General features: G+C 37.9%; 1 protein-coding gene across 2 annotated transcripts in view; it reads left to right on the forward strand.

The window, feature by feature from the left end:
• Window positions 1-560: 560 nt before the first annotated feature.
• NEDD4 (NEDD4 E3 ubiquitin protein ligase) overlaps window positions 561-22,153 on the forward strand; it is a 111,196-nt gene continuing 89,603 nt past the window's right edge. The window contains exons 1-3 of one of the 2 annotated variants that reach the window (XM_033109190.1): window positions 561-833; window positions 8,080-8,137; window positions 18,028-18,101. Coding sequence is in view for 1 of the 2 variants with exons in the window: in XM_033109189.1 (XP_032965080.1) it covers window positions 789-833; window positions 18,028-18,101 (119 nt within the window). In the remaining variant the exon portion in view is untranslated. The remainder of the gene's footprint in view (window positions 834-8,079; window positions 8,138-18,027; window positions 18,102-22,153) is intronic. The other variant, XM_033109189.1, reaches the window with a different exon arrangement.

Here is a 22,153-nt window from a genome sequence, read left to right on the forward strand (position 1 = left end):
TCCCAGTGGTGTTGCAAGTCAAGGCTTAGCTAAGCAGGTTTAGTGGGATAAGTCTGGAGCCTGGATGTTATTGGTAGGCTTTAAAGATAGACCATATGACAGGAAATAGCTGATGAATTGGCAATGTTTCCAAATCACAGGGAGAGAATTTCAGATCCTGAGTGCAGGACTGATGAGATCCCTTCAGTCTGCTACGCTCAGGCTGGGCTTTCCCTGGGGAGTATCAAGGTCCGGCTTCTATTGGAATCGCAGCCAAAAACTACAAGAAAGCATCTGATTTTTAGCTTGCAGTGAGGCTAGGATGAAGCTCTCCTGATCCCAGGTGTCTGGCGAGAGGCTGAATTCTGGGTGGATCTCAGTGTGACTTGTTGCGGAGGAAAACCGCAGCGTTGTTTCCCAGGGGAAGGGCTGACGTTCTGCGGGCCTCCACCGCTTGCTCGGTGCAATGCCCTGGGACTGCGCGACTCCCGGAGGCGGGCCTGTCAGCCACCAAACCTCCCGGCGCTGAGACGGGAGGCGCGCCCCCACCGCGCGCGCTCCCGCCACGCGCGCTCCCCAAGCCCCGAGCCCCGCCACGCGCGCCGCCGGCCGAGGCGCAGCTGGCCGGTTCCCGCCGCGTTTCCTCGTCCACTATCGCCCACTGGCCGGGGGAGGCGCTGCGGCAGCGAGTGGAGCACCGCCTCCTCTTCCTCCAACTCCTCCCGCCTCCTCCCTCTTCTCCTCTTCCTCACTCCAGTTCCCACTCCCTGGGCGGGTGAGCGCGTCCGGTTTGCTGGAACCGTTCAGAAATGGCAACTTGCGCGGTGGAGGTGTTCGGGCTCCTGGAGGACGAGGTGCGGGGACCACGGGGCTGCGGGCCGGGCTTCCCATTGTGCTGCCCATCAGCCGAACTAGAGGAGGTGGCGGCGGTCAGGGGGTCGGCTGTCAGCCCCCTCCTGCCTCTGCGCGAGCCCCGGGAGCGCGCGAGGCGCCGCGGGGGCGACCCGACGCCCGCGGGCTGGGGTGGGGCTTGCTTTCGGGAGCCGCTTTTTCTTCGTAAACCAGTTACCTCCACACCCCTCACCTCCCTAAGCCGCCGCCTTATCAGTTTCCTCCAGGAAGTGTTAGGGAGGAGGCTAGGCAGCGAGCGGCGTGAGTGCACGGAGGGACGCGCATCATCCCGCCATCCCCTTCCTGCCACCCCGGCCAAGTGTGCGTGAGCTCTGGGAGGGAGGGGTGAATTTCCCTGGAGCTCAGCATCCCAGCAGATTAGCCTGCTCTGCCAGAGGCCCGCTGGACTGGACTTTATGGACTTCGACCTAAAGACTTCCAAGTGAATTGTCATTAGCTGTTTAGATTTTTTTCTTTTTTATATGCAATCCTTTGTAACTCCCTTACTGGAGACGGGGATGGGAAAGCAGGCAGATAGGTTTTCCTCCTCATATTTAGCAACAAGTATCAAGTGTGGAAAATTCGTGCTGTGTTTCACTGGTGTATATTGATATTTAAAAAATAAAGCTGAAAAAGTACAAATACTTTAAAGAACTTGCCACAGCTGTTCACTTTGAAAATTAACTTCTGTGCTTTGAGAGGCAGAACTCTTCTCAGTTAAATAATTTATGCTGGTTATGCCTTATGCTTGTTAAAAATAAGGCCATTTGGAAAGAGTTGTTCTGTTTTAAATGAGATGCGGATTCCCTATGTTCATGGTGATTGTCTGAAAAATGGGAGTGGGTGGGAGATGGAAAGGCTGTCTAGTCTAACAGTGACTAGTTCTGTTTGGAAAAAAACATCAAATTTAAACATTACTGTTGATAAGCTGTCACAGGTATCTGTTATCAAGATTGGATCCACTTAACTGTAAATCCTTTATCCTAATTGCTTGGGTATCTTCTAACAGTATTGTAATAGTGCCTTCTCTTAGTAACTTGGTATCTTAAAACATCTTTTGCAAAAAAAAAAAGTCTTTTACATTTCTCATGCAAGTTCTTTCTTTATAAACAGTGGGCAAACTTGTTCATGCAGGCAAGTTACCTCACAGTGTTTTGAGAATGATTATGCGATGCGATTAGACTTAAGTTTCTTAGTTATTGCTACCGGAAGAGAAGCAAAGTGGTGGTGGACACATGGTGGCAGCTTGGTAGTCCCTCGGAAACAACAGTCAATATGTTATAGCTAAAGATAATATCCAGCTAGTGTTCTGTAGAAGAGATCAGAGGAAAGTAATGCAATGTTGAACCAATGATAGCTTTATAGTTTCCTTATTAGTCAAATCTCCTTGCTACAATAAGCTGCCCAACACAGATGACCTCAAGCTGGCATACAACCTCATTAGGCTGGTCTTGGACTTTCTTTCTATGTTGTTGTTGTTGTTAATTGTTATTCGGGGGTAGGCCCTGCTATTCCAGAATTCTCATCTCTATACCTTCCAGCAGAGCCAATTGATCATAGAATGTTGCTAAAGTTATCATTCACTGTCTGTTCTCTCCCTCTTGGTATGGGATCTGTGTTTTCAGTTATCTGCTTCTCACATCACCCCTCTGCCCAGCTGAAATGAACCGACTTATGGCAGTTAGTGGGTGGTCGTTAAACAGCTGGGCTAAAGGCCAGAAACTTCACCCTTTGAAATGAGGTTTTCCTGAATTTGCTAAAGGACTTGTACTTCTGGGAAGTTTAATGGCATGGGGCCCACTCTGTTCACATGTTGCGGGTCTGCTTGTCAGTCCGATGACTCAAATTTCCTTCTAGTTCCCTTCTCCACTTTGTCCACATTGAGGAAGAGAGTGAGACAGGAAGATAAGCGACATGATGATGAAGTGTTGTCTTCTACTTCTTCCATTGTAATTTAGGTTATTCATTCAACATTTATTAACTGTTCTGTTTCACATGGTGTGCTAGGCCCCAGGGATACAGAGAGAAAAAACAGTCTTCACCTGTTTTATGAGGAGCCCACAATCTGTTGGGAAAGACAAAAATCTGGGTGAGGTTGCCATCTCATCACTCATTTGCCGTTTATATTCTGATCCATCACAAAAGTAAAAGAGGTCTTATAAACACTTCCCTCTCCCTATTTTTTAAAAAAGAAAAACATTGCAGCTATGTCATTTTCTAAAACTCAGACTAGTCTGGGAATAGGCAGCCCTCTGCTGTTGATTAAAAGTAAGGTACCTTTTTTTTATTACAGTACAAAGAGATGATACTTTTAAATTTGAAATTGAAACAAGGAGAAAGATGAATAGACATGGGATGGAAGATAGAAAATTGTAACTTAACCAGTATATACTGGATAGCCTCTCACTATATGAGCACATCAGTATTGAAGTCTGCTGACATTTAGATCGTAATACCCCCGACACACACACACACACACACACACACACACACACACGCTTTTCAGTGAGTTTTAGCTCTTCTTTCACATGTGAGTGTCTTTCAGTAAGAGATGGTCCATGTGCAGAATTTTGCCCTAAAGCATAACAAACTAAGCAAATAGCATAATATAATTTATACCAAATTTGCTCTGACAGTCTCCTAGGATTAACAGTAGAAAATAACTCCCTCTTTGTTGAGGAGGATTGTGGTAGATGTGGGGACTGGAAATCAGCATCCCTTCCAGCTTCATTTCAGTGAACTTCCCTGTTACGCAGAGGCTGGAAAGCTAAACCGTGTTTCCCAAACTGTTTTGCACTGAGCCTTCTGGAACTGGGTTATGAAATAGGTTTCCCAATTAGGTGCAGTTACTTGAGATTTGGAAGGTGGAAATGAATAGAGCATAGCTTCTTGTTTCTTTGGCTTTTTTCTGCTGACAAGCATAGTCTTGTAGACACCGAGTTTTTCTGCAAAAGTGTTCCAGTATCTGGTAACTTGTGGGTATTGATAGGAAGTTGTAAGTAGTAGTGGGGGAGGTGGCTTCCTGATGTCTCGATTGTGTATGTTTTAAAGTCAGCAGGTCTGGTAGTAGCTTCTGATTACCTACCTTTCTAACGGGCAGAGGTGGCGGTTTCCTGGGTGGGCCAGAACTGCAGTGTTTTCAGCCCCTCTTACGGCCCAGCCTACAGCCTGCCGTTCCAGCTCTTCCAACGATTTTGTAAGCACCTCGTTCCCTGTATTAACTTCTTTCTTCCTAAAACATTGATTGATTTCTATTTCCTATAACTGAAATAAGGAAAGGAGGGAAAGAAACAAAGAGGAGAGCTGAGAGTCTCCACTCCACAATTTGCCTGTACAGAAGAATGGGTGTCTTTGATGGCGTCAGCTACGACAACGCATAAGCAACAGGATGGCTAAGAACTGTATGTCCTGACAATTCTAGGCCCACTAATGCTGAGCAGAAGCAGACCCTGCCTGCCTTGGTATTATACTGAGCCTGGGAACAACATTCCCAAACCTTTATTCACTGCACACAAAGGAGGAGAAGTACAGTTTGAGCAGCAGCTGCGTTAGTATAATTTAGCCCAATCTTTCATGTATTACTTTTGCCGTTACTGCTTTTTTTGCAACTCTTTAATTTCCGCATCATTCTAAACTATTCATGCTTTCCATGAGACCAAAGAAGTGGATAAATGGTTTATTTTTTAATAACTTGCTTTTTCATTATTTCAAACCAACATAAAATTTGGAAGTGCAATATGAAGCCTCCAAGTCCTCATTCAGATTCTCCAATTGCTGACATTTCACAGTTGCTCCATAACTCCCCCTTTTTTTTGCCATTTTCATTAATCTTTTTCTGAGCCATTGGAAAGCAAGCGGCAGCTACAATGCCCCATCACCTCTAAATACTCTAATATATTTACCTAAAACAAGAACACTTTCCTCCATAACAGCCATCCAGCCCTCCAAACCAGGCAGTCAACATTGATGCAACCATCGAATCCATAGGTCCCATTCAGTCTTTGACAGATGTTCTAATTCTCTTTTTCGTTTCTGGTCCCAAATCCCATTTAGGAGCATATGGTACTTGTCATGTCCTTGCAGTTTATCTGTATGAGTTCCTCAGTCTTTCTTAACCTTGGCAGTTTTAAGGAGTCCAGTCTGGACAACCTGTAGGATGTTCCTCAATGGGGGTGTGTTTACTGTTTCCTCATGACCATGTCAAGGTCATGCTTTGTTGTCGGCAGGAATCACAGAGATGATACTGTGTTCTTTGCAGTGCATCAGTCACATCAGGGGGTTCAGGATGTTGACTTGTCTCATTGATGATGTGGGCTTGTCGATGATAACCTTGATCACTTGTCATTTTGGCATCTGCCGGGTTTCTTCTTTGTAATGTCACCATTTTCCCCTGGATAATCGGTTAGTATTTTTGTTGTTGTTTTTTTTTTTTTTAATTAAAGTTTAGTGGGGTGACAATTGTTAGTGAAGTTACATAGGTGTCAGGTGCACAATTCTGTCACACATCATCTATATCTCACATTATGTGTTCCCCACCCAGAGTCACTTCTCCTTCCATCACTGTATATTTGACCCGTTGGTTAGTATTTTGTGGTGACGTATTCAGCGATTATGCCAGTGTTCTATCCCTCATTCGTCAGAGCTCCATCCTCTTGTTTTAGCATCCATTGATGACTTCCACCAGAATGAAACACCACTGTTTTTCACTTTCATCTTTATCAATTGACATTCTATATAAGAAGAGCTTTCCCTTTATCCTTCATTTATTTATTCATTTGTTTACTTATATCAGCATGGACTTGTAGAATCTCACCATATTCAGTGGGTTATAATTAATCACTATCATTAAATATTTTGTTGCTCAAATTATCCCATTTTGGCCAGTGGACCAAGGAGATTCCTAGGTCATTGTGACAAGTCCCCATCATTCTTTGAATACTGCGTTACTTCCTGGCAGAAGATATTCTAATATCCTCTTGTATTTTGCCTGGCCCAGCGCTGTCTTGAATCAGCCATTTCTCGTAGGAACACTGGTTCCATTTAGTAGAAAATATTTTAGAAGCCAAGATCTGGGTGTTCAGTGTGCTCATTGCTACAGCATGTCATAGTTCTTCAACCATCTCAGGAAACAGAGTGTGTGTGTGTGTGTGTGTGTGTGTGTGTGTGTGTGTGTGTACTGCACACATATACATATGCAAGTACACACATAGACAGCTATTTCTATATCAATCTCTGTACAGATATTTTAAAATCATTAATTCATATCGGTTTCTCCAAATCTAATCTCAGGGTTCTTTCTAGCCATAAGTACCTTCTCTTAACAGTGAAAATCCTGACTTTCATTATCCTCATTAAATTTACTTATGTGCTTAATCCATTTACTTATGTTTTTGGCGTCACTAATTTTCTAACCATGCAGGCATGTCCTTTGTCTGCCACTTGTGCACCCCACTTTCAGCCACACTGGCAGTACTTGCTATTGCATTTCCTCTCTTCTGTGTCCCATGCTGTGAGTACTACGCTGGCCATGCACCTCCAGGAACCTGCCCCTTGCCCCTAAGCTCTGCCTCAGATGGGCTTGCCATCGACTCCTCTGCTCCCCCAAGAGAAGATGAGGAGGGATTTATATATATATATATTACAGTTAACTATTAGGAATTCCTATATCACATAGGAATAGAATCTTGAAGGCGCCACATAAATCATTTAGGATAAGCAGGGGTATAGACAATGGAACTTAACTAGGTTGGAATTCTGGTCCTGTAACTTGCTGAGGAATTCTGGTCCTATGTCACTCATCTGACATAGGTATTTGACATCTGTCAGAGCAGGATATTTAAATCAGCTAATTTTCCCATCTACCAGCTAGGTATATTTGGTATTCGGAATATTCTACAGTGCTTGGAGACGTGTAAGATTGCTGATTTGAATCACACACCCCACTGTTCTACTGAGTTCTATGGCAATCGGTGTTACTGATCTCTCCCTCCTTGAAACTTCTGTTTAGTCCAGCTCCCTTGCCAATCCTATCACAGTTTTAAGAGGGTAGGAGAAGTCTGGAGATAAATACAGGGAGAAAGACACAGTACAAACAAATGAAAAGGTTTTGATAAGACTTTTCTAAAAGTCTTGAGAAATAAAAATGTCGTAGCCCAACATTATAACCTCATAGCCTGACCCAGATGTGTGGCTTCCACCAATGTGAAATGTGTTGGGGCAATAAAGACAGTAATATGAACAAACAATCATGTCAGTGCATAAAGATGCTTTAATAAAATCATTCCCCTTCGGGATAAAAGACTCCACCTAAATACATCACAGCTGCCTTTAACTGAAGGCCTGCTGTATGCCAGGCAGCAGGTTATGTGTTCCCAAATTTTAGCTGCAATCATTGCAACGGTCTTGCAGTAGTTGATAAGTGGTATCTCCAGCTAACAGAACAGACTCTTTCTCAGGAAGATGATGAATCGAACATGTACAAACTTAAACTTGTAGCTGTTCTTATGTTCTTACTTCCATATCTTCTGGGGTTTTTTTTGTTTTGTTTTGTTTTTTGTAGATTTTAGGTGCTTCTGAAGTAATTGAATTCTGTATTTGCTCAACAAATATTTGTTGAACACTCTCTGTGTAAGGCATCTGGGTCAAGCCATAACGTTATAATGATGGACAACAAACTTTACTAATAGCCTAGAGGGAGAGAGGGATATTAAATGTATAATCAGACACCAATGTTTTATAAATGTTATGAAGGAAAAGGAGTGTAAGATGAAAGAAAAAAATGAGTTACTCTTGTATAGAGGAGGGGAGAGAGTATGAGGAAAGGCTGAGGAAGTCACCTTTGAACTGAAACTGAGGATGAATAGGAATTAGCCAGGTGAAGAAGGGGCAAAAGGCTTTCCAGGTAAATAGAACTGTTCATGTAAAAGATGAGATGAAGAAGAACATAAAGAAGGCTAGGGCGGTAGAGCAAGAAGGAAGGTGTTAGGAGATGAATCTGGAGAGGCGAGGAGAGCAAAGCCTGGTCAAGGCCTGAAGGCCAGTTATTAAGGATTTTAAATTGGATCCCAAGTGGCATGGAAACACAACTAAATGTTTGCACAGGCATACTTACAAATGTCATCATCGACGTTGTTTCTTTATAATGTTTGTTCATCATGGATTTAACATTGTCTTTGCTTGTTATTTCTTCGTTTCTTCTTGAATCTCTAGCTTTCCATCTGGGATCACTTTTTTTCTGCCTGAAGTGCATCCTCTACAATTTCTTTCAGTGAGTATTTGCTGGTAATGAACTTTCTCAGTTTTTGTTTTTGTCTGAAAATGTCTTTATTTTGCTTTCCTTCTATTTAGGGGAGAGATGGGAAGGAATAAACGTTACAAATAGTGAAATGCATAGATCTTAAATGTACAATTTGATGTACAATGCTTTCCGAGGTGTATAACTAACAACCCAGGTAAGGTATAGAATATTTCCATCACTCCAGAATGTTTCCTTGGGCTCTTCCACCTTTCTAAGTGGGGAATACTCCTGCAACTGCATTAACTACAGCCCTTCCCTTTCTTACCCTCACGCTCTTTACCTGTGGTTCTCAACTTTAGTGTCCATCAGAATCACCAGGACAGTTTGTTAAAACCCAGACTACCGGCCCCCACCACAGAGTGTCTGAGTCAGTAGGCACAGGGCCTGAAAATTTGTGTTTCTAATAAATTCCCATGTGATGCTTGTACTACTGGTCCGGGGAATACCCTTTGAGAACCACTGCTGTCTCCTAAATCTAAGGATTCTGAGTATCCTAGTTTATCATGGTTATTACTGTCAAAAACTCCTGACGAGCTTTGACCATGATTAGCAAGTATATAGCAATCGTATACTCTACCTTTGCTAGGACTGTTCTGATTTCATTTATTTTTCAATAAAGGTGACGTAGTATTTATATTTTTATAAAAGTTTTCAAGTAACTTTATACATCAGAGGAAGAAAACTGCTGTCAATCTGTAGGTTCCAATTTTTACTTTGGAAAATATGGTCACCAGAAATTATATAGCATATGTTGCAAAAAAAAAGAAAAAAAAAGGTAGAGACATGCACATCCCTCCCACCATTGCAATTTTTTTGTTAAGTAAATATTCAGTGTTTATGTTATTGCACTATGTAAATATATTAGTACTTGTTCACATCTGAACCATTGTACCATGTTTATAGTTTTTATTGCACTTTTTTGCTTTAGTTTTCTGTACACCTATCACAAATTAGTTGCAAACTGATGGAGTTTTAAAATCATTTAATGTTGTAAAAAACATATATAAATATATAGATATGTATCTCTCAAATGCTATCCATTCCTTTTTCCTTATTCTTGTTGGAGACAGCCCCTTGCTATGTTGCATTCCATCTGAACTGCTTGCACTCTTCACCTGTTGGATAGCCGACATCTGTGGGCTTTCACTTGCCATCATTGTGAGAATTCTCTTGATCTCTTTTCTGTGTTGATCCACTGTTTCTTTAATCTCTTGTTTTCTTCTTTCCTTATTGATTCCCTCATTTGCTGACATAGATCCTCTGTATGAATAGGCAAGTCCTGCTGACTGGAATATTTCAGTTGTCTGAACCCACCATTTCACTATGGGACTCTCACATATAAGTATGTATAACGTTTGGTTTTTCCCCTACCTTGGACCACTCAGTTTCCTCAGAGAGAAGTCTTCCAATTCTCTGATGGATGTAGATCCAGCAGCCAGTGTTCTTGGCTTACTGTTTGTGCAAACTTTCCTTTGCTTTTGATAAGATGCCTTATTCTTTCTTTCAGGAGCTTCAGAAAGGTTTGTGGTTAATCAAGACTTTGTCAGCCCCTACTATGTTTTAGGTGTTCTGCTGGGTTCTATAGAGAATACAGAGATAATAAAAAAGCTAAGTTTTTTTGCTTCAGAAATCTCACAATTTTAATAGTGGAGAAAGACACATAGTTCATTGCCTCAGCTACAAGACTGTACGTGATAGATGCTATGTAAATGAGCCTGTAACAATGAGAAGGGAAGATTCACGTTAAGGCTTTTAGAAAAGATGGCATTTGGACTTTAAAGAAATCACAGAACTTTTTTAAAGAAAAAATGTAATTTAAAATTTATAAAAAGTTAAAAAAGTTAAACAAAAACCATCATGTCATTATTTTAACAGCTATTTTCATTGTTGCATATTTCCTTCTAATCTTTATCCTTCTGCATACATGTTTTTACAGTTGTCACAGAATAGGTATCATTTTGCATCCTGATTTTTCCAATTATCATTATAATTCTGTCATTAAATAATATTAACAATTACATTTTTAATGGTTTCAAAGGAACCTGCTTAGATGATATAGGACTTTAACAATGAAGTGGTTAGGGGCTGGGGAAGAATATCCCAGGCAGAGGGAAGCTAGCTTGTATAAAAACTCAGGGGAAAGTAAACAGAGATACAAGTGAGGGGTGCAGGGTGGGAGAAGGATGAAAAGAGTAACAAAAAGTCTCCCAAGACCTGAGAGAGATGGAAAGACCTAAGCTCTACATTTCCTATTCCTGGCTTTTTTGAGGGGTGGAGGGGCGGGAGAGGTGGGGAGTTTGACAGAAGATTGAGGAGCAGTAAGTAGCTGTTTATGAATTGTGGAGAAAATTTCAGCCTTAGGAAGCTGCTTTTAATTACTAAAGCCTCCGATATAGATGATGCATTAGCAGTTTGTTCTTTCCTGTCATTGAGGAAAGCCACATATCTTTGCCTTTAATTTGCAACTTTTCCATTTCACTTTTCAGAAATCAGTAAAGCTATCTTATGAGTGAAAGGGGAAGATTCCAGCTTTAGTAAAGAGCCATGATCTATTTGAGGTTACTGTCCTTGTTTTGAGTAAGGAAAAGATGTTTAATTTTTGTTTCTTTTTTACTCATTTGAGCACTATCCAGATATCTCTTAATAGTACTTTTAGTATTATAACTCTAAAATTATTGAAGAGTCTGGTCTATAGTTGGAGCTTTTATGTTCCTCTTCATTTTCTTTCTTTTTATTATTTTATTAATTCCAGGTGCACAAAACAATGTAATAGTTAGACATTTATCATTTATATCCCTCACACAGTGACAACTCCCCTGCCCCCATGTACTACCCCTCTGACAGCTCATACAGCCCTTATATTTTCACTGTCTCTATTCCTAATGCTCATCTTCATTTTCAAAGATGATGTGAGATGTGACCTCTGCATATGGATGTGATTAAAAGACCAGTTTTGACGATTTTCTAGCATAAATTTATAAAATAAAGTTAAATGAATGCAAATATGAAAATAAATAGCATTTCTTGTTTAATCTTATTTTAAAAATCTTAAATCAATATAGCTTCACATCAGTTAAACACAGCATCTAATATAACTAGTTTCGATTTGGGGGAAATACACGGAAAAAATTAAATGTGTCTGTGCCAGTGGGTAATTTATCATTTCCTGGAATTGTTTTTAATTAATGCTTGTTACATTTTTCTCCAGGAGACTTCTGGGGGATAGTTTCCGTAGAGACTCCATACATATGTATTAATTTTCTTAAAGGGGTATGATAATCTCTTTCCTCAGTTAAATTCGTATACAAATTATAAAAATTTGTGTTTAGAAAAGGTATGAGTATCAAATAACATTTATTATTTGCCGATAGCACTTTTGATTACACTTTATCACTTGAAAAAGTTTGTGTTATTAATTAAGTCATCACAGAAAAGATTTCTAATTTTCACAATTCAGTCTTGGAGATTAGTCCCTGTTTAATAAAGTATAGCCACTTCCCAGTCAACTGGTATAGTGAGAATTTGGCTGTTGGGGCCAAAGAATTTTTTTCCCCAATAGAATATTTTAATCGGTCTATTTATTCAGTAACTTTCCTGGAAAAAAATGTAATCTGTAAATCTCTTCAGATTTTTGGGACTCAGTCCCTGCAGAAAACTGAAATTTCAGTTTATTTGTTTTCCTTTCTGGTTTTCAATTCTGACTTTATTTTTGATACCTGAGGACTTCCCTTCTTTCTTGCAAAATCACCTATGTATTTAGTTTTATTTGGTGGTGGAGGAAAGTTTTATTTTATCTAGCATCTCTAGTCACTGATTTTTGTGTTACCTGAATTTATCATCTGAGTTTTGGAGCTAATACAATATTTCAATTATCATATTTATTAGGTGAAACCTCCAGGAACAAGGGTGGTTATACATATATAGAAATGGAAGAAGAATGAATAAATACTCTATGATATGTATATTTTCTCCAACCAGACTTCCTCAGAAGGGAATGTGACCATTTGAGGTGGGATAATTTTAGAATAGAATCAATTAAGTTGATACTGTTGGGCAACATTTATTTCATACTTTTGATCTTATAAATGCTACTATGAATTCTCTTGTTCTTATCTCCTTGAATACATGAGTGAGACTTTATCTGGGGAATATATCTAAAAGTGAAATTCCTGGGTTATTGATTTCAAACTTTAATAGATATTACTAAATATCTCTTCAAAATGATTCTTTGATTTACAATTCCACCAACAGTGGATTAGAGTTCTCTCTGATTACTGGTGAGATTGAGGATCTTTTCATGTGTTTATTGGCCATTTTCTATTGATTTCTTGTATTAAGTTGTTCATATTTCACTTCTTGGTTTTTAGGAGTTGTTTATATATTCTGGATAATTATAATTTGTCAATGGTACATATTTTACATACTTTCACCCTGTCTGTCCCCTTGACTTTTCATTTTGCTCATGGCATCTTTTCTCATACAACGGGTATATAATTTTAATGTCAAATCTAACAACTTTTTGAATTAGGGTTTATATTTTTAACCTTTTCCTTCCCCAATGTCATAGAAATATTCTTAAACTTCTTATAGGACTTTAAAAGTTTTCTTTTTCACTTTTAGACTTTAATGAATCTGGCATTTGTTTTTATATGTAGTACAAGATAGTGATTGGATATTATTATTTACTTCTTTACTCATCCATATGAATTTCAGAATCGTTTGTTAAGATCCATGAAAAAATTCAAGGGGGGAGTTAGAATTGAATTTAATTTATAGGTTACATTGGAAAAACAGACAATAGTTTTATTTCCATATATGAACATAGTGACTTTCTTCATTTAAGTCTTCTTTATGTTCTTCAATAATTTTTATAATTTTATCCATAAAGGTTTTTAAATATTTTTTATTAATTTTATTTCTCTGTGTCTAAGAGTTTTGCTTATGTGGGAATTTTTTAAAATAAGCATTCTGTATTATAATGTTTTCTTACCTACCTTGTAATTTTGAAAATTTCAAATCTATAGGACAGTTAAAAAAGCAGTATAATGTGTGACATAGACTGATCTAGAGAGTATTATGCTTAGTGAAATAAGTCAGAATGAGAAATACGATATGATTTAACTTATATGTGGTATCTAATAAACAAAAATAAATGAACAAACAAAACAGAAACAGACCCATAGATTCAGAGAACAAACTGATGGTTACTAGGTGGGAGAGGGGTTAGGAGGCTGGATGAGAAAGGTGAAGTGATTAAGACATGCTCATTAATAGTTACAGGAGAGTCATGGGGATGTAAAATACAGTATGGGGAATATAATCCATAGTATTGCAAACATTATGTATGGTGTCAGATGGGTGGTAGATTTATTGAGGGGATCACTTCATAAATTATATAGCTGTCCAACCATTATGCTGTAAACCTGAAACTAATATAAAATAATATTGAATGTCAACTATAATTTTAAAAAATAGTCACAGGGATGAGTAGTGCAGCATGGGGAATATAGTCATTAATGTTTTAATAACTATGTACAGTGTCTGGTGGGGTCAGACTTGGGGTCATCACTTTGTGAGTTATGTAAATGTCTGATCACTGTGTTGTTCTGTACACCTGAAACTAATAAAAAATATTTTTTAAAAAATTAGTATAATAATCACCATATACCCATAAGCTAGATCCACAAATTGGTAACATTTTGCTTATTCCTTTTATTTACATACACAAACACACACACATACACTCAACTTTTTATTTGCTGAGCCATTTAAGAATAAGTTGAAGAGTTACCACACTTTATCCCTAAATATTTCAATATGTATCTTTTAAAACTGAGACACTTTTATATAAAACCTCATAATACTATTATGATATCCAAGAAATTTAATATTTGATACATTATAATATCAATACATTATAGTTTTATTTAATATGTAATCTGTTGAATAGGATTTTAAAAATAATTGCCTTCCTAAATAATTATTACAAATGATTATGAACTTTTGATTTTGTGTTATTATGTACATAACAATAATGAGAAATTCATATTACTTCTTATAACTTGGCTGTAGATTTTCTTGGAAGAAATGATAAATTCTTAATGTAATAATCTAATTTTCTTTTTTTACTTTGTGGAAATCAAGTCATCTACACATAACAATATAGTTTTTATTTTTTCTTATGTAGATTTTAATCTAATTCTTCTTTAATATAGGATCATTAGTTTTAATATGTACAAAAATAATATATACAAAAATATTTTAATACATACAAAAATAAAGAAATGATAAAGTCCTACTCAATATAATCTGACTTTTTTTTTACTTTGTGGAAATCAAATTATCTACAAATAATATAGTTTTCATTTTTTTATATAGATTTTAATCAAATTAATTCTTTTTAAATATAGGGTCATTAGTTTTAATATATACAAAAATAACAGTTTTAAAAATACAATGGAAACCAATATCCTCATTTTTTTGGCTCTTAAAAAAATTAAAAAAATTTTTTCAATTACAGTTGATATTCAATATTATTTTAGTTTCAAGTATACAGCATAGTAGTTAGACATTTATGTAACTTACAAAGTGATTCCCCTGATAGGTCTTGTACTCACCTGACAGACACTATATATAGTTATTACTGTATATATATATATTATTGACTATATTCCTTATGCTATACTTTACATCCCCGTGACTGTTTTGTAACTGCCAATTTGTGCTTAATCCCTTAGCCTGTTTTACCCCCACACCCTCCTCCCATTTGACAGCCATCAGTTTTTTTCTCTGTATCTATCTATGTGTTTGTTCTGGCTTGTTTGTTTTATTTTTTAGATTCTACATATAAGTGAAATCATATGGTATTTGTCTTTCTCAGTCTGATTTATTTCACTTAGCATAACACCCTCTAGGTCCATCCATGTTGTCACAAATGGAAAGATTTCATTCTTTTTAAAGGCTGAATAATATTCCATTGTATACTCATATATGTACTACATCTTCTTTATCCATTCGTCTTTTGATTGGAGCATTAAATCCATTTACATTTAAAGTAATTGTTGGTAAATATGTAGTTATTGCCATTTTATTATTCATATTTTTGGTCTTTTTTTCCTTTGTCTTGAAGTCCCTTTAACATTTCTTGTAATACTGTTATGTTGATGAACTCCTTTAGCTTTTTCTTGTTTGGGAAGCTCTTTATCTGTCCTGATTCTAAATGATAGCTTTGCTGGGTAGAGTAATCCTGGTTGTAGGTCCTTGCTTTTCATCACTTTGAATATTTCGTGCCAATACATTCTGGCCTGCAAAGTTTCTGTTTAGAAATCAGCTGAAAGTCTTATGGGAGCTCCCTTGTAGGTAACTAACTGCTTTTCTCTTGCTGTTTTTAAGATGCTTTCTTTGTCTTTAACCTTTGTCATTTTACTTACGATGTATCTTGGTATGGGACTCTTTGGGTTCATCCTATTTGGGACTCCCTGTGCAACCTGGGCTTATACGTGTATGTCTGTTTCCTTCACCAGGTTAGGGATGTTTTCTGTCATTATTTCTTCAAATAGGTTTTCAATTCCTTGGTCTCTGTCTTCTCCTGGTACCCCTAAGATGTGAATGTTGGTACACTTGTTGTTGTTCCAGAGGTCCCTTAAAGTGTCCTCATTTTTTTGAATTCTTTTTTTTTTTTTTTTTTTTGCTATTCTGTTTGGGTGTTTTCCACTACTTTGTTTTCCAAATTGCTGATTTGATCCTCTGCTTCATCTAATCTGATGTTGATTCCATGCCATCTAATGTAGTCTTCATTTCAGTTATTGTATTCTTCATTTCTGACTGGTTCTTCCTTTTCTTTTCTATCTCCCTTTTTATGTTTCCGATCTCTTTGTTAAGGTTCTCACTGAGTTCACCTATTCTTCCCCTAAGTTCTTTGATCATCTTTATAACAAGTATTTTGAGCTCTGCATCTGGTAGAGTGCTTGCCTTCATTTTGTTTAGTTCTTTTTCTGGAGTTTTGTCTTGTTCTTTCATTTGGGACATGTTTCTTTGTCTCTTCCATTTGGCTGCCTCTCTGTGTTTGTGTATATGTATTAGGTAGGGCTGCTACATCTCCCAGTCTTGGCAGAGTGGCTTTATGTAGTATGTGTCCTTTGGGGCACAGTGGCACAATCTCCTTGGTCATCTGAGCCAGATGCTCCAGGGGTGTCCCTTGTGTGGGTTGTGTGTGCTCTCCTGTTGTAGTTGAGCCTTGATTGCTGTTACATGTTAGTGGGTGGGATTAACCCTCAGGCTGACTGGCTGTAAGGACTGGCCATGACTACAGTGGACAAGCAGGGCTGTGGGGGCAGGGCTGACCCCAGGAAGTGGGATTCACTTTAGCAAGGCTCCGGTGCGTTCTGAGTGCACTCTTCGGGTGTGTCATTTGTGGTGTTAACTGGGTGGTACTCTGGTGTGGTTGAAAGCGAGTCACCAGGTATGTTGGTTCTGGGGCCTCTGTGGAGGGGCTCCGGTGCAGGTCAAAGTCAGTTCCTGCCTGTGCCTGGCTGGGGCTACCTGGTAGGAGCTACAAACTGATCTGCTGTTGGCTGCTCCTTGTGCTGGATTTGGAGGTGCCTGGGGGAGATGATGCTGTGAACTGAGGTCAGTTGTCACTGAGTGCCAGGTAGAGGGCTGCTTAGCAAGACGTACGGGGTGTGCCGCGGCCAGCTGCTATTTAGGGTTTGTGAACCTTTGAGAAATTTTAGGAAAGTCCATAATGTGGACCTAGGCCAGCTGCTTATGTGGAATAGCCTCTGAAACAGGTATGGGCTGGTTGTGTGAATTGGGTTGGGTGGGGTCTCAGGGAATCACCAAGGTGGGTTGAGAGCTGTGTTAGCCAGGTTAAGGCAGAGTCAGGTTTGGTGCCTGCATGCAGGCTGTGGTGGGAAGGGGTCAACAAAGGAACAATGGTGCCGCTGGCACTTTAGTCCCAGGGCTGACCCCCTCCAGCCCTTGCCCTGAAGCCAGACAATTCTGTTCTTCCCCTTATATCCCTGGTGCTTTTTGAGCTGCTGTTCCTTCTCTGGAGCTTGGGGCGAGTGCTTGTGAGTGGGTGAGTCTGTGCTCAGGACTTTTAAGAAGATGCCTGGGTATGTAGCAGCCCTCTGTCTCACCAGACGCAATCCCAATCCCCATTGATTTTCACAGCCAGATGTTCTGGGAACTCCTCTTCCTGGCACTGGTGTTCTGGGGAGCCCAGTGTGGGGCTGGGACTCCTCAGTGGGGACCTCCACAGCCGTGCAGCCAAGATATCTCTCCTGATTCTTAACTGTCACATGTAGATGTGGGGTCAGCCCATTTGTCATCTCTGTTCTTTCTACCAGTCTCAACGTGGCTGCTTTTCTATATCCTTAGTTATAGGAGGTCTGTTTTAGCTAAACAGTCTTCAGATGGTTTCCAAGGGTGGATGGTCTGTAACTTAATTGTAATTTTGATGTTGTGGGAGAAGGTGAGCATGGCATTTATCAGAAGTCCTATACCCTATATTTTCAGTAGAAATTGTGTGCCACTCATGAGAGGCTCCTGCTGCTCCTGGTGTGTTGGCACCCAGACACAGCCCTGCGGGTCCCCGAAGCTGCTCTGCCTGCTCAGGGCTGGCATGCACCAGTGTAGTGAATCTGCTTTTTGCTCAGCTTTCCCAGTTGTGCCACACTGGTGATCCACCAAGCTTCCAGGATAGGCAGGGATTCCCTTAATGAAATTAATTCTTGAAAAAGATTCCTCCAATTAATTTTAATATCCCGATTACTTCATTTGATATATATACTTAAAGGTATGTGTCTTAGATAAGGTGTAAATTACATGAAAATAAAATACACATTTTTGTATTTTAGGAAAATTCTCGAATTGTGAGGGTGAAAGTTATAGCTGGAATAGGCCTTGCCAAGAAGGATATCTTGGGAGCTAGGTAAGTATATTAATTTGGGTTGTAATTTTAAAACTTTGCATTTCTTAATGATTTTTTTCTAAATTTTGGTTGGATGGAAAATTGAGTAATATTATTAGTAAATTGTTTTGTAGAGTAGAACAATAATATTTCCAGTTGGTAGTGTATTAAATTTCTTGATACCTGAATTACTGAACTTGTGAAATTAGACAAACAAAGGTACAACTTGGAATGGTAGTTATGAGATACATTTATGTGTTCTGCTTCTTGGCATTGATAAAATTCTAACAGACTAATCCTTTAGCAGATAACAACAATAAACTCTGAACATAATCTAAAAAGCAGCAACCTGATGACAGTGGAGAATGAATAGAGCAGGCAAAGTCGAGTGGGGAGTCCATGTGTGGAGGTTGGGAATGTACTGAGTTTCCAATTTTATGAATTAGTGTGAGGCCAAGTGGAGTCAGCACCTGGAAAAAATTATAGTCTTCATGGTCTGGGAAACCAGAAAACTTAATCTGAAAAAAATATGGCAATGATGGGGAAGAAATAGAACTGGAGAGTAGATTCCCAAACTAGTCTCCTGACATCTGTTGCTGACCCTGAATCACACATATGATAGCAGATTCAGAGCAACTCAGCTAAAGACAAAAGATATGAACAGAAATCAGAGTTACTGCCCAAGAAACAGGGTTTTTGGTTCTTGTCCAAATGAGATAATTAATTGAATGATAAAATAAAACAGACAAATACTCACCAGAGAAAAATTGCATAATCCAGTATCCACAATTAACATTTATAATGTTCAGGATATAATACAATATTATAAGATCTTTAAAAACCAGGAAAATGGAACGCATTCTCAATAGAGAAAAGAAGATATGCTCACGGAGGGCCGATTGGCTCAGTTGGTTAGAGCGCAGTGCTCATAACACCTAGGTCGCTGGTTCAATTCGCACATGGGCCAGTGAGCTGTGCCTTCCACAACTAGATTGAAAACAATGACTTGACTTGGAGCTGAAAAACACATTTTTTCCCAATATTCCCCAGTAAAAATTTTAAAAAAAGAAAGAAAATATATTCACAATAAATCAAAAGATTGGAAATCTCAGGAATGAAATAGAAACCACAAAAAATGAATATTCTAGAACTAAAGAATGTAACATTTCAAATTAAAATTCTTGGGTGGAATTAACAGCAGAATGGAAATGAAGAGGAAAGATTAGTTGAACTTAAAGATAGGTCAATAGAAGTTATTTCCCAATCAGAAAATGAGACAAAGATTGAAAAATTTTAAAAGATGAGCAGAGCCTAAGGGATTTCTTTGATAATATCAGACAGTCTAATATAAATGTAATTAGAATCCTAGAAATAGAGAAGAAAGAATGAGGCAAAATATTTTTTGAAGAAATAATTGCCAGTTTTTTTCAAAATGATGAAAGTTACAACTCTGTAGTATCCAGAAATACCAAGTAGGATAAACACTAATCTTAACATACTGAGGCACATAGTAGTCAGACTGCTGAAAACCAAGTATAAAGAAAAATCTTCCCTGAGGAAAGAGAAGAAAATGACATATTACATCCTTGGGAACTATAATTCAGTTAAGGACTGACCTCATAAGAAACTATGGAGCAATAGTTTCTTATAGAAAGTTTCTTAATAGAAAATGGAACAATAGAATAACAACTCAATCCAGAATTCTATATTGAGTGAAAATACCCTTTATAATGATGACAAAATAATGACATTTTCATATAAAACAAAACTATGAGACGTTGTTATCAGCAGACCTGCACTATAATAAAAGCTAAAGGAAGTTCCTCCTGTTAAAAAGAATAGATAATGTAGAAACTTAGATCCTTAGAAAGGAATAAAGAGCATCAGAAATGGTAAATATCTGGGAATGTACAAAAGACTTTTTGTTGTTTTCATCTTACCTTTCAAAAACAAAACCTATGCCTGTTTAAATCACAACTTAAACATTATCTTGCAGGATTTATATTATATGTAGATAGAATATACCATGTTTCCCTGAAAGTAAGACCTAGCTGGACAATCAGCTCTAATGCGTCTTTTGGAGCAAAAATTAATATAAGACCTGGTATTTATTTTATATTATATTATATTATATTATATTATATTATATTATATCATACCTGGTCTTATATTATAGTAAAATAAGACTGTGTCTTATATTAATTTCTGCTACAAAAGATGCATTAGAGCTGATTGTCTGGCTAGGTCTCATTTTCAGGGAAACACGGTATATTATAACTATAGAGTAAAGTACAGGGGTGGTGTGGATTATGGACCTATTTAGTAGAGTGCCACAATATTAAGTGTAAGTGGAATAAAAAAATTAAGGGTATATATTGTAATACCTAGATAAAAATAACTACTAAAAATAATGTAAAGAATTATAGATAAAAAAAACAATAGACATTTTTAAATGAAATCCCTGAGAAAGTAAAATAAACAGAAGGCCAGGAAAGGAAGAACAAATTATCCAAAAAAAAAGGGTGGGGGGGAGGAAGGGGAAAAAGAGAAAACAAATAATAAATTGGTAGACCTAATGTAATAATTAGGTAGACCTAATGTTATGTTAAACATTAATGGACTAAGGTAAAGATAATGCAAAGGTGGTTAGAATGAATTGTAAAACAAGACCCAATTACATGCTGTCTATAAAAGATGCACTTAAAATATGAAGTTATAGCTAAGTTGAAATAAAATAGATGCAAAGAAATGTTCCATGCTGACAGTAAGCTTAAAAAGATTGAAGTGAATACATTAATATCTGATAAAATAAATTTCAATACAAAGAATTATTTACAGACATTTTGTAACAATAAATTCATCAGGAAGATATAACAAACATAAATTTGTCTGTGCCTGTTAACAGAACTTGAAAATACATGAAAAAAAACTGGACAAAATTAAAGGGACAATTAAAAAAATTCCACAATCATAGTTGGAGACATTAACACCTCTCTCAGCAATTGATGAGAAACTAGGTTTAAAAAAAATCAACAAAAACATGAATTTGAACACTATTATGAACAGCTTTGACCTGAAGAACACTATTTCTAACAACTGCAAAATACACATTCTTTTCAAGTGCACGTGGTATATTCACCAGCATAACCCATACATGTATTATTTACCTATTGCTGAACAATTATGACCACAAACTTAGCAGCTTAAAAGAATGTATATTTATTATCTCGTATTTTTATGGGTGTGAAGGCCCTGTATGGTTTAGGTAGGTCCTCTGTTTCCATGTCTCACAAAGTTTCAATCAAGGTATTGGCCAGGGCTATGGCCTCATCTGAGACTTGTTTGGGGAAGGATCCACTTCCAAACTCATGTGGTTGTGGTTGTTCACAGCATTCAGTTCCTTGCAGGCTGCCAGACTGAGGGCGTCAGTTTCTTGCTGGCTGTCAGTCAGAGCCACCCTAAGTTCCTTGCCACGTGGCCTTCTTCATATTGCAGCTCACAAGCTAGCAGCCTGGTTCTTCAGAGCTAGCAAAGGAGAGAGTCTCCTAGAAAGATGGGTTACAATCTTACTCGTATGTAATGCAATCACATACATTTGTCACTTTTGTCATAATGTATTGGTTAGAATTCACAGGTCCTTCGCACATTTAAGAGGAGCGTAACACAAAGAGCATGAACATTAGAGGTGGGGATAATAGGAGCTACCCTAGAGTCTGTCTGCCGTAATATGTTGGGCCATAAAACAATAACTCAAACAACTGCAAAATTCACATTCTTTTCAAGTGCACATCATACACTCACCAACATAAACCATACGTAGAACCACAGAACAAGTCTCAGGAATTTTGAAAAGATTGAAATTATATACAGGCTATTCTCTGATAACAATGGAATTAAGTTAGAAACCAATAACATTAAGATATCTAGAAAAAACCAAATATTTGGAAATAAAACAATACACTTCTAAATAATCTATAGGCTCAAGATGAAGTCACAAGAAAAATTAGAAAATACGTTGAACAGAAGGAAAATGAAAATACTGCAATTTCAAAATTTATAGGGTGCAACTTAAG

Source organism: Rhinolophus ferrumequinum, chromosome 6, assembly GCF_004115265.2.
Source record: "Rhinolophus ferrumequinum isolate MPI-CBG mRhiFer1 chromosome 6, mRhiFer1_v1.p, whole genome shotgun sequence".
Lineage (NCBI taxonomy): Eukaryota > Metazoa > Chordata > Mammalia > Chiroptera > Rhinolophidae > Rhinolophus > Rhinolophus ferrumequinum.